A 13,392-nucleotide genomic window follows, 5' to 3' on the forward strand; every position below is an offset into this window, starting at 1 on the left:
GGTTCACTATATCAGGAGTTGACTGTACGTGACATCCCTAATAAAAAAGAAATTCAATGATAAACCAGGTGGTAAAAGATGTCTCAGCAGACCTAGGAAGAGATGGTTGGATCATGTGGAGGAGGATATTAAGGAATTGGGAATAAAGTGTTGGAGAAGACGAACTCAGGATAGGGAAGACTGGTCTTCAATAGTTAGATAGGCACTATCTCTAGATTGGCTGTAACGTCAAAGATTTATATATATATATATATATATATATATATATATATATATACATATATATATACTGTATATGTGACATATCTTACACATACTTGTCACAGACTTGCAGAAGAGGTGAGAGGGCAATTTCCTAACGTTAACAGACTAATGGCTAACATTACAAAAGGTGTTTGTGAAGGCACCATATCGTGTTTCTGAATCCAAAAAACAGTGTGCTGGAATACCTATTCCTCCATCCCCAATCATTACCCGATGGAGAACGAAGTTGAATGCATGCAATAATATTATTGTGACAATTTGCAATCAGTAAAGAAAATGATTACAGTCATTTGAATATAGTGATGCCGTAGGAATCAAAATATCTCAAGAAATATGTAATGATGCGGTCATTGAATATAATATAAATTATATTTGGTCGAATTTTGAGTTTTTGCCAGACCCTGTTGCAGCCTTAGAAACATATGTTACAGTACTGGCTACTGAAATAAAACTGGCTAGAAATATTGTTCATAATCTGAAACGTGCTGAAGAAGAAGTTGAAAACGCATAGGCACAAAGACGAAAATTATCTCATCATGACATAAATAAATAATAGGTAAATTTAAAATTACTATTAATCCAGCATTAATTTATAAAAGTAACTTAAATTTGTAGAGCTAATCAACACAAAATAAAAAAAAAATATTTAATAACCTGAGTTAGTTCTCTTGAATCAACTGTACTGCTACCAGCATCAGACTGTTTACTGTTGTACTGTACGATCCCATTCCCCGCCACGCAAATATACTACGTTCCATTGTAGCAGATAGCGGTACTTTTTCCTAAGTTTAGTAATTACTCACGAATCGTCGATGTCATCTCGTTACACCCACACTAGGTAACTTCTCAGTTGATACAGCATGATTAACTAACCGATTATAAAAGTATATCTAGAATCCGTGTTAGGAATGAAGAAATGTGGAAGTTTACTAAGGTAGACAAAACAGTTCTAGATATAAGCTTATTAGAAAAAATTAGACAAAAAGCCCCCGATGAATTAACAAAGCAGATATATTTTATGTGTGTTATTATATGAATAAAAGTCAGAGGAAAACCGAGGAAGTTCAGAAATAAATGTGTCAATGCAAGCAATGAATTTCCATGCCGATGCAGAACATCATAAATTTTGAAGGAAAGAATTGGATAGACTGTATCTCTTTGTATACCACTAGGCCTATTTCCCCGAAATAACCACGCTTAAAATGCAACTTCATTAAATAACGATTGATTGCGATTTTAAAACTTTTTTCAATAATATTTTAACAAATCATTTGTAACGGAAGCAGAATAGCAAGATGTAATCTTACATAGTGCATAAAAACCAATCAGTCTTAGTGAACTGTAATGTTGCTTCTTCAATATTTTAGCCTATATTTTATAACAGACAAGGGGACACCACTAAACGGGGGGAGATTGAAGACTGAAGTGACCAAAACTGACAGATTGTCATTTCAATGTTTTGTATTTTTTTTTAATTACAGTATTCAGCAAAATATTAATGGCCACGTTTTCCAAAAATCTTTATATGTGTCCTTGTATATGCCACATGAATTTTATTCTTATTGTATGAATAGTTTAGCTATATTGATAAATGTTTTTAAATTACTTTTTTTTTTTTTCGTTAACTTAAATCATTGGTTTTTAATGAACCTTTTCTAAAGAAAAATCACATAAGCAGCAGTTTGAATATATATATATATATATATATATATATATATATATATAATTCTACTGTATGTCATAGGCCACTGCTAGGCAGCGAGTCGAATTTCTTGTTGTGCTCTATCTATGCGCCTTTTTGACGTCTAAAGGAATGACCTACTTTTACTGTAGGCCTACATACCTAAGTAAAACATCAGAATTATTGCTTATATTCCAGTTTTTATTATAATCTGAAATGAAACATGGTATTATGAGAGAGAAATTATTATATTATTTGTATGTATTATATCTTATTGCTTTATTATGTATTATATTATAGTCCACACCTGTGGAGTAACGGTCAGCGCGTCTGGCTGCGAAACCAGGTGGCCCGGGTTCGAATCCCGGTTGGGGTTTTTTCCGGGGTTTTCCCTCAACCCAATACGAGCAAATGCTGGGTAACTTTCGGTGCTGGACTCCGGACTCATTTCACCGGCATTATCACCTTCATATCATTCAGACGCTAAATAACCTAGATGTTGATACAGCGTCGTAAAATAACCCAATTAAAAATATATTATTTGTATGTATTTGTATGGAAAATATAACACCAAAATCTATCGATTCTCTTAATGGCAGCAGCGAGACAAATCTAACTGGAAATGAGATGAATCTAACCTTGTATGCTGTCTTAAGACCTTATGAGTATTTTCTTGTACTCAATATGATATTATTGACTTTTCTTTATTAAATATTCAACACATCTCCACAACTTCGGAGCAACGCCATATTGTACTTTTAGCAAGGGAAAAAAATATGAGTGTTTTCATAAAAGACGAGTATTTTCACTGGACCAAAAGTACATTATAATTATAGTAGTGCTACAAAGTGGCGGTGATGTGCTGAATATTAACCCATTTTTGCTTGCATCTACATTTCTCTTACATTAACGAAAAATCCTACGTTTAACTTAAACGACGTTAACTGTTTTACAGGTCCTGTGCCTTTATAGGCTACTGTTTGATTACTGATATGTAAATAAAATTGTTCATTATATTATTACATATGTTTGCGGAAACTGTTTTATTTTGCTTTATTTAGGTATTTAAATCCCAAACTCCATCCTCCACTCCTCTTGTTCGGACTTTGCTCAATACCAGGATTCGAAATGGACCAGAATGGACCGAATCGTGAATTTTAGAAACCTTTCCGGTCTGTCTCGAAAGAAATGGTTATGGTCCATTCCGGTTCGTTTTAATTTAGTATTAATTATATAATGATATTTCATTATCTTTCGTCCACGGGACTGGGTATTTGTTCGTTGTCTTGTGATTGTCCTGGGATGTCTCTGCGGTGGTCCTGTGTCATGTCGATCCCATATCCACGGAGGCGTCGCCCTCGGTAGCGTGTTGGTGTAGCGCTGGCCTTTTATGCTCGAGGTTGCGGGTTCGATCCCAGTCGAGGCCTGTTTAAATGCGACAGGCTCATGTCAGTAGATTTACTGGCATGTAAAAGAACTCCTGCGGGACAAAATTCCGGCACACCAGCGACGCTGATATAACCTCTGCAGTTGCGAGCGTCGTTAAAGAAACCATAATTTAAAAAAAAGAAATCCAAGGAGGCCCGCTTTGTGGGATGTCTATCGTACGATGTGAAGAATCTCCCTCCTCTACCCTTAATGGCATATAAGTCGGAGAAAAGGGAGGTTAAACAGTGTAAGAAAGAAAGAAGATATGAGAGGGTGAGAAGCCAAGGATACAAGTGACATTTCTAAGAACATGAGTTTCGAGCGCTGCTCATTCGGTCTCAAATTTTGTTAATACTACTGTAGCTCCTGTTTTATGTTGTTTGTATTATTTTATTTCTATTTCTCTTGTTTGTTTGTAATTATATTATTTATTCTGTATATTTAAATTTAAATAAATAAATAAATTCTGTGGCCGAATTAAAAAAAAAGCGCATCCAAGGCAAGCTAAAGCATTTAAAATTTTAGTGGCAAAGGGATACATCTTTTAACAACATCACACACTAGAATTGAAATAAAAAAAATTCATTGAATTTACGAAGACTTAACTACTTTCAACCACATTTTCTCAACTATAATTTAAGTGCACTTGGCTTCTAACCCCCTCATATATATATATATATATATATATAATATTTCATGCATTTGTCAATAAAATTAAGCATGAGTTAAAGTGTTAAAAATACTAATAATAACAATGTCGGCAATGCTTTATTGTATTATAGCAGCGTTCGTATGCTTTCGCTAATTTATAATACTCTTGCACTACCTTTGATATCTCATTATGTATTGGTGTTGAGATTCTGAACAATAGCGCGGCGTTAATGATATTAAAAGGACCGGAATTCAGTGACACTTCATCATTCCATATCGAGCTAATGATCAGATGTGTTTCATAGGCCACTGTTAGGCAGTGAGTCGAATTTCTTATTGTTTAAACTGCGACCCGACTGTCCATTTTAAAGACTTTGTGAAATAAAGGTTTCAGTCGTAATTATAGGGCCGGAAATCAATCTCCTTTGCTAGTAATAGCCCTAATATACGCGTCGAAGTAAATTATTAAAAATGTGTGCATTTAATTCAATTTTTGCTGAATGAAGTGACAATTCGTAGTGTTCTGCCCAAAGATAAGTCTTTTTCACTGCAAATTCAGCATTCTCAAATCTATCCTGTTTTGTGCCTTCCTCTACGCATACAGTTGTGCTTGATAAATGAATTACAATTTCCGAAGACATTATTGTGCCTGAAATTTTTATATTAATTGAAGTGTATAGGCCTATAAGTACAGTATTTCAAAACCACCATGTCCAGGAAAATAACAGAATGTTTCGGTTCGTTAAAACTTAACTTCCATATCGAGCCCTGCTCATTACGCATTGTATTTCTCACAGACTAATAGCCACAGATTACACACAGAAAAACATAGCCTACATTACAGACGATCTCTGTCGCTTTGTAATGAAGTCTGTCGAACGTGACAAAGTAAACTGCTATAACTGAGCTTACTGAGCTCACGAGACCTACTCACAATCTCTTGTAAAATCTAATTTTATGGCGGTAGTGACATCTTACGAGAAACGTTATTACCACATGTTCAGATTAAATTTCCGGAAGTTACGTTGTTGTTGTGGGCTTTGGCTCGAGTAAGCAGGTGACCAAATAATCATATGACTTGACTTGTGAAAGTTAAGCACGTGACTTTTATTTACAGTTCCAAGTTGCAAGTAAATATAGAACTTTCTGCTATACGAATTGGTGGCTAGAAGATGTGACCGAATCGAGCAAGAATTAGGACGGAAGATTACAAAAAATATGGCATTATTGAACAGGTTGTTCCCGTCAAGAAAGAAAAGTCACAAGCAAGGTTATGTTCCATTTGGTAGAAATGAAACAGAAAGGTACCTAAATATTTTTATTAACGTGCAATATTTACAGTAGTATTATGCTTAACGTGTCTAATTTATTTTTGAAAACAAGAGTGATTGATTGTACTTTCAATTTCTGTTTTTTGCTTTTTAGTTGGAAGCCATTCAACTTCAGTAAAGAACAAGTAAGAGTCCTTCTATTTAGAGAATGTGACTGGAGAGGACGTAAATTATTATTCGATTCAAATGCTGTTCAAAAAGTATCCCTAGAAAATCAACCTTGCAGCAAACTTAAATTTGGGTCAAGACAGAAGTCTGAGAATAAAAAGACAGATGCATTTGTTGAAGTTACAAATGGATATGGTTACCAGGTATGAAACATGTATAGGCCTAAATATGAAATGAACAGGTAAATTTATAAATTGTAATCTCTTTCATCACTTCGCGACTGCTTTAAATAAAATGTTTTACAAATTATATGCTTTGAATGGATAGATTTTTCATGTTTTTGGATAAGCCTACAGTACATTGTGCACATATTTTATGGAATCATTATTACTCAGATTATTTCTCTTAATAGGCTATTCATTCTACACTCTGGCTTCATCTTTTGTAACTCTGATTAGCCTAATGTAGGTATGGAAGTTTTGATGATTGTACGGCCTCTTAACGGATTTTAAAAACTAGGATGAAAATTAGCATAGGCCTACATCATATTTTGAAAGTAACTATTTTCTGTACTAAATGCCTCTTCTTCTCCTACTCAGTGACACTGCTTTCATATGTTGCATTTCAACTTTAACCTAATTCTGATCTGTTAGATAAAATGTGCCATTGCCATTTGCCACTAATTTAGCCTATATTTACCTAGATAGGCCTATTTATTGCGAATGTAGGCTATTTTTGAAGTAAAAGGAAATTATCTTTTATTCATACATCTGAACTATGCTTCTACGTTTTCCTAACAATTTACAAATTCCAGTCTTCTCATAGCCTATAGGCTCGGCCTACTTTAAGCTAGGCCTATATTCGTAAATCCTTAATAATAATGAACTTAATATCACTTCATTCTAATTTTTTTATGATCATAATGTCTTATTAGCTAGATTTGTTTATAATGCTGTATTTTATTGCATTAAGTTGTGAAGACTGTAGGCTATCATTTAATATATAACTTAGGCCTGAACTATAGAGCATAGTAGGCCTACATTCTGTGTTTGACATGTGTATAGCCTATGTAGACCTACCTGTTATATAGGCCTATTGGCTTGTCTCATTAATTGCGCTCGAAATCCTTACAAATATGCACGAGAGAATTTTTTTAAATTTAAATTACAAGTTTGTAACTTTAATGTCAAATTAGACTAAAATAAATCTCCCAATATTTTTAACTCTTATTGAGAAAGAAAATTTGACTTATTGTTGGACACGACCTTCATGGTACTTGTGGCACCACTAGTGAGTGATGTTGCGACACGTGTTGAATAACTATATAAAATTGTAGGTAAAGGTTCAATATGTATGCACCACTAGAAAACATTCCTAAAATACCTTGAAAATCGCAAGGATTTATAGTATGGAGTAGGTAGTGGAAATTGGATGTGATCAGTAGGAGAACTGTATACCTACTCCAAATATATATAGGCTACCTTACTAATATACGAAATTCGTTGTGCGTGAATAAGAAGATCGCCATATTTCCTTAATGTGACGTAATATGAGGAAGGGAATGATGGGATTTTCAGTGTCACCAACTGTGGAGAATGGCGTGCGCGGGATGTGATATGAACCTAACCTCTCACATAATACTACAGTACATACCTAATCTAACTAACCTAGCCGCTCACATAATACTACATACCTAATCTAACCTAACCTAACCACTCACATAATACTACACACCCAATCTAACCTAACCTAACCGAACCTCTCACATAATACTACACACCTAATATATTTTGTTTGCAGTGTTGCCGTCCCTACTACTCTGAGTTAGGAGCCACCTAGTAAATGAAGTGAGAAACATGCCATACCTGGCGACTCATTTGAACCAATACTCATTTTTACATTTTGCTTCTGAAGTACGTTTTGTGCAATAATAATCAATGCGTTAATGTAGTTAACATTCCATATAATATTAATACACTAAGAAGTTAAACGTGTTGTTTCAGTGATAAAATTGTGAACAATTCGTTTACAGTAGCGTGAAGATACTGAACATTCAATTTGTGTTTCATAAGTAAATGGTAGGCCATTATAAAATAGGCCTATATTGTATTTCATTCATTGTTATAATTTTATCAATTTTAATTAAATTACTTGTTCAACCTAAATAAATTGACATACTTATGTAGGCCATGAGACGAGATAAGTTAAAATGGACTATGGGCTGATGTCATTACGTAATATCAGTATCATTATCCTTTTTCATAGGCTATAGACTTTTAAAATGAAAAATTTCTGATGTGCGTGTTGTGTATGTGTGGGTGCAGGTGCATGTGCAAGGACGCACTCATTCTTGCTCAGCAGTGCTATAAAATAAATTTTCTGTTATAAGGGTAGTTAAAAATGAGGCGTATTATGTTACTATACTAATGTTATACAACAAACATAAAGACCAGTAATAGGTAACGTAATGCTCTTGTATCATACAGTATTATAATGCCCACATATCTATAAATTCAAATTATTTTCTTGCGTAAATATGTGTAAGTTATTTGTACAATATCCTTTTAGTGTATGTTTAGCATATGTAGTCCGTGTACATGTAATTAATTTTCTGCTCTTTGATATTGGTCTATTTTAAATTTTGCAGTTACTTATAATATATACGTAGCCTACTTAATGACTGCAGTTCACTCACATTTTTCTAAAGAGGATGTAAATACAGCTGAGCAAGTGTGCAGTTCACACTGTGGCACTTCAGTATGGATTTGTGGCCAAGTTAAATTGTGTACATGCGTGTAGATGAGATAACTCATATGAACTACTTACTGCATGTATAATATAATAAACAAAAATAGTCTTGGACTTTTAAATTCCACACATCACTCAGTTCAACAAAAATGTAGATTAGTAGACACTTCGACAGTAAATATCTATTGGCCACTTTTACTTCGTAAAGTTTCAAATTTACAAATCCTTTGGATATGATTTTACTTTATGTATTTTCTTGTATATTTTGTTTTCTGAGTTTTGCAATAAGCAGGGAAATATTTTTTTTTTTGCTATAATAGGTCTAGTGTGTCCACATACTAAGCATTTGGCATGTTCGCCAATTTGAACAAAAAGAAATTGTTGCTCCCATTGGGAATCTTGAGTTCTTTTAAATGTATTGTCGGTATGTACTTTTTTTTTTCTCTACCATATCAGTAAGTTACCTATCCATGGTATTTACAGTATTCTATTCTAAATATCGTGGACCTATCCATTTTATAAACTGCCAACGATGTTACTGTTTTTTACAATAGGTTTCAGTGCGCAACACTGTCTGTTCACATTTACAACAGGTATTTTGCGCTTACCCATCTACTGCTCTGGGTGATATACCTGCCATGAGTATATCTGATGTAGATCAAACGATGGGTAAATTCGCGGGTGCTCATGTAAAGAGGGTTAAGTCAAATTGTAAGGTATGTAAACTTCTCTCCTTTGGTATTAAACAAAACCCCTTTGTCACAAAATATGGAGCACTGTAACTGCAGCATAGATGAATGAATGACTTAACCCCTTTATCACAAGAGAAAAGTAATTGTGGATAGTTCAAATTTGTACTTATTCCAGTTTAACCCTTTACACGAGCACCCGAAAATTGTAGCTGATAAATTAATATTTTATTACTGGGTGTTGAAATATACATTCACTACTGATTTGAAATGTGGTAAATATGTAGTTTGTTATTAGTTATCAATCCTTCATATATGGTTGTCAGCATAGGCGGAGTTATGGGGTAGAGGGGGCATGGCTGGGCACTCCACCCCCAAACTTGTCTGAAGTATTTGTTTTTCTATTAACGTTAGAAAATATTGAATTCAAAAGATTTTTCTTGCTTTTGTTTCTGATCAAGTTTCTGTGTTTAAATTGACGAATTAATGTCTTCATACCATGTGCCTGGACTATAATATTTATTTTAAATTTCTGAATGTATAAGAATTTCTATACCTCATTTGAGGAATGGAATCACTATAACGTTTTTTTTGTAACAGCCTGTACTGATGTGTTAGAATTCTGCAGGTGTTCAAGCAGCCACTTGGAGAAATATGAGTAACATACTGCACAACAATGCAGAAAAAAGAAAAGTGATCCCTGTATAATGTGTAAACTTAAAGAGGTGATTAAATAAAATAATAATTAGAACTTACATTTCATATATCTTGCTTTTTTTAGAAAAACAAATAAAGTTTTTCCTCAACCAATTGAAGCAGAATTGTTAAGTAATTTTCGGTGTTGGACCTCAGACTCATTTCACCATCATTAACTCACATATCCATACAATAGCCAGGTTAAGTTCATGGTGCGACGTGCTGTAGTTGTACAAGAGCACAGCCATTGAGTTACCCAACCATTCACAGAATAGGAGTGGTAAGCACAATAAGCCTCAGGCTGCAGTCCATATATGAGGGGAAAAAAAAGTAAAATTGTCTGTATATTTTGTTACAATTTTACTTTATTAAAATACCTTTATTAAATGATCATATTCCGATATACTGCACCAAGGTCAAGCTATAATGCGAGGAGATATATGATGTCCCCCATAATCTCGTTATATTGGGATTCTATGGTTTTGCTTTGCCCCCCCCCCCCCCCCCCAAGGAAACTGTTTTCTCTCCGCCTATGTCCTGAACAGTCTTACAATGTAAAGAATTCCATTTCTGAGATAGAGGTCACCTAAAACATGGTATTCATTGCACACTTTTGATAATATCGTTGGTGAGAATGTTAGCAGAGGCGAATTCTGTTGTGAATGAGAAACAGCTGGTAATATTAATGTTGAACCTTCTCATTCAGATGCTGAATTCTGGAATTTATTACCGATTTATGATACAAGACGCTTCAACTTAATTTCCTGTGAAAGGAATACATGCTTAGGGTTTATATTACCTTTACAGTAAAAGTCATTACTCATTATCCATTAAAGCTCTGGTGATCATTTTAATCACTTTCTTTATGTACCTTGGCAACCGAAGATAATGAGTTGTTAGTAGAGCTACAGCAGTAACCCATCAACAATAGAACGAGAAAATTATGTGAAATCAAAATAGTCTGGGGGGGGGGGGGGGAACTTATCGAATGACTACCATAACATGGGATGAATAGGGATGTAGAGGGTGAATAGGGACGAAGTTTATTATTTTTTATTTCTTTGTGTCAAAGAGTAAATATAATAATAAGAATGTTTATTTGTTCACTCATTATGAATGAAAACATAAACACTCTTATTATATTTAATCTTTGACACAAAGAAATAAAAAATAATAAAACTTCGTCCCTCTTCACCCCATTTTACGGTACTTTGTCCATCACAAGCCACATCAGATTTATCTTAGATCAAACTCGATAAAGTCTTGAACAGTGACATCTGTTTTGAAATGCAGCAACAGACAGTTATATGTATTCTATAATTATCCATGATACAGAACATACCAAGCAAGGGAAAACAGGGAAGTGAAAACAGGATAGCAGAGAAATGTAAAATTGAGTTGAGAAAGGCTGGAAAATTTTGATCACAATTAAGTTAATTATCCATTTTAAAAATAGTATGTGGTGGAAGCATTTTGTTGGCATCTTTTGCTCCTGTGGGATATGCAGAAGTCAAGGTTAATGTTATACGGTATATTTTCTTTTTCTACTTGGAAATAATTATACCTCTTCGGAGTTAATGTATATCTAGTTTTCTTTTCAGTATTACTATTTGTTAATGTTGTTGTAGTATAATTTTTTTTCTTTGTAGCCATCTACTATCTGACTGTAGAAGCCACATGAGCAAATGTGAAGAAGGAATTTTTTTGTTCTTTATTTTGTTATATTCTAGTAGCACAAATCAGTTGATTGCAAGACCAAACTAATTTAGGCTACTCAAGGCGACTACCAGGGTTTAAGGGTAGCATGTGGAATTTGTACTCCGAGGCCTTAACTGGGACATGGATTCGAATCCTGCTGGGGTTAAATAGGCCTACCTAATTGGATTTTTTACTGAGGTTTTCCCAATTTTAAAAAATAGGCCTACTATTAAAGAGGCATTGGGAATAAGGCATTGGAGAAAACGAACTCTGGACAGGAAAGACTGGTCCTCAATAGTTAGGCAGTAGGCAGACAGTGGCTCTTGATAGGCTGTAACATCAGAGAGAGAGAGAGAGAAAATAGGCCTAATCGTGAAGCAGTATATTAAAATCAAATATAGTCGTCAACAAATATATTTTTTATGTAGGCCTAGGAGACTTTCGTCAAGTGATTTTAATTTGTGAAGAGTCGCAAAAAATTGTGTAGGAAGCCATTAAATTCTCCAGTTCCTAACAATATATCAGTTAATATTGAAGTGCAATGCGATTGTGTTTGTATCAGATAAAAATAATAGAAACGGAAATAGTGTGTCTTAATTGGGGAAAAGTTATACGAAATTGATGCTCAATTGGAAACCATTTAGTCTCACAAGTAGAAATGTTTAAAAGTTTAACACCTTCTTAAAATAGAGAGATTCATATAACTTACTACTTACTTATGGTTTTTAAGGAACCCGGAGGTTCATTGGTATCCTCATATAAGCCCACCATCTGAGCAAGATTAATCCAGTCTCTACAATTATATTCCACCTCCCTCAAATCTATTTTAATATTTTTCCCCCATCTACATCCCCAAAGGTCTGTTTCTCTCCGGTCTCTCAACTAACACACTATATGTGTTTCTGGATTCACCCATACATGCTACATGCCCTGTCCATCTCAAACGTCTGGATTTAATATTCCTAATTATGTCAGGTGAAGAATACAATGCAACAAGTTCTGCATTGTGTAACTTTCTCCATTCTTCTGTAACTTCATCCCTGTTAGCCCCAAATATTTTCCTAAGACCTTATTCTCAAAGACCCTTAACTTCTGTTCCTCTCTCAAACTGAAAGTCCACTTCATTAAAAATTCCATCAGTTTTTGAAAACGTTCTGAAGATTCATGGATATAGGCAGATAACCATACTACAAGTACCAATAATAGATATGTATTTTACATTTTCATTCATAAAGTTAAGTCAGAACCATCACTATACATGAGAGCAGCCATGTGAGAGGATATGACCAGTGACATTTGTGATGAGAGTTCCTGGTGTTATAAAAATGTATGAGTAATAGTTTCTGCCACTTTTAGTGAACAACACCCTGTTTTGTATGTTACAGTATATGAGACCAAATTCAGATGTAACAGTGTTGGGTGAAATGATATTTGGCTCTGTTGCGATGGCATTTCAAGGAACTGTATTCAAGGTTCATAGTATGAAATCACCATCACGACTCATGTGTACAAAAGTGTTCCATTCACCTGTAACAGGGTCACGCAGTAGAGGAGTGAGGTAAATATTTTATATGTTGTTTGCCCACAAAGTAAATTATGGTTAGTAATTTAACTTTTAAAAAAATATGAATCTTCTGGTAAGGATCAACATCCCATTAAGTAGTCTTTACGAAAGTCTCTTCGCCTTTAACCTTTTGGTTTATGATCTGTTATTGTTTTTGTTATTATTATTATTATTATTATTATTATTATTATTATTATTATTACTATTATTATTATTATTATTAATAATAATAATGTTTGTTGTTTTTATATTTATTTTTTGTTAGTTTTCAATTGTGTGTTATCCATTAGTGTGCAAGTAGGCTATGTGCACGTGCTTGTGTACGTGTACTTATCTTTTGATTTTATCAGTGACTGGTTTAACTTTCAATTCTTCTGGGAATTTTCTCATTTCTTACTTGGTGACAAAATGTGTCCTGCTATTTTCATCAGAAATTTCCTTTAGACTTTCCCTAATATAAATTCTGCTGTCATACAGCATACTGGTAACAGCCAGTGCTATCAAACCAAGATCTTAAAATTATTGTTCATTATT

The 13,392-nt window shown here is 34.0% G+C and overlaps 1 protein-coding gene across 1 annotated transcript in view; it reads left to right on the forward strand.

Moving 5' to 3' along the window:
• Nucleotides 1-5,092: 5,092 nt before the first annotated feature.
• Nucleotides 5,093-13,392, forward strand: part of LOC138694434 (folliculin-interacting protein 2) — an 84,268-nt gene continuing 75,968 nt past the window's right edge. The window contains exons 1-3 of the mRNA XM_069818132.1: nt 5,093-5,328; nt 5,450-5,666; nt 12,680-12,852. Of these exons, the coding sequence (XP_069674233.1) occupies nt 5,243-5,328; nt 5,450-5,666; nt 12,680-12,852 (476 nt within the window). The 5' untranslated portion in view covers nt 5,093-5,242. The remainder of the gene's footprint in view (nt 5,329-5,449; nt 5,667-12,679; nt 12,853-13,392) is intronic.

Source organism: Periplaneta americana, chromosome 2 (assembly GCF_040183065.1).
Source record: "Periplaneta americana isolate PAMFEO1 chromosome 2, P.americana_PAMFEO1_priV1, whole genome shotgun sequence".
Classification (NCBI taxonomy): domain Eukaryota; kingdom Metazoa; phylum Arthropoda; class Insecta; order Blattodea; family Blattidae; genus Periplaneta; species Periplaneta americana.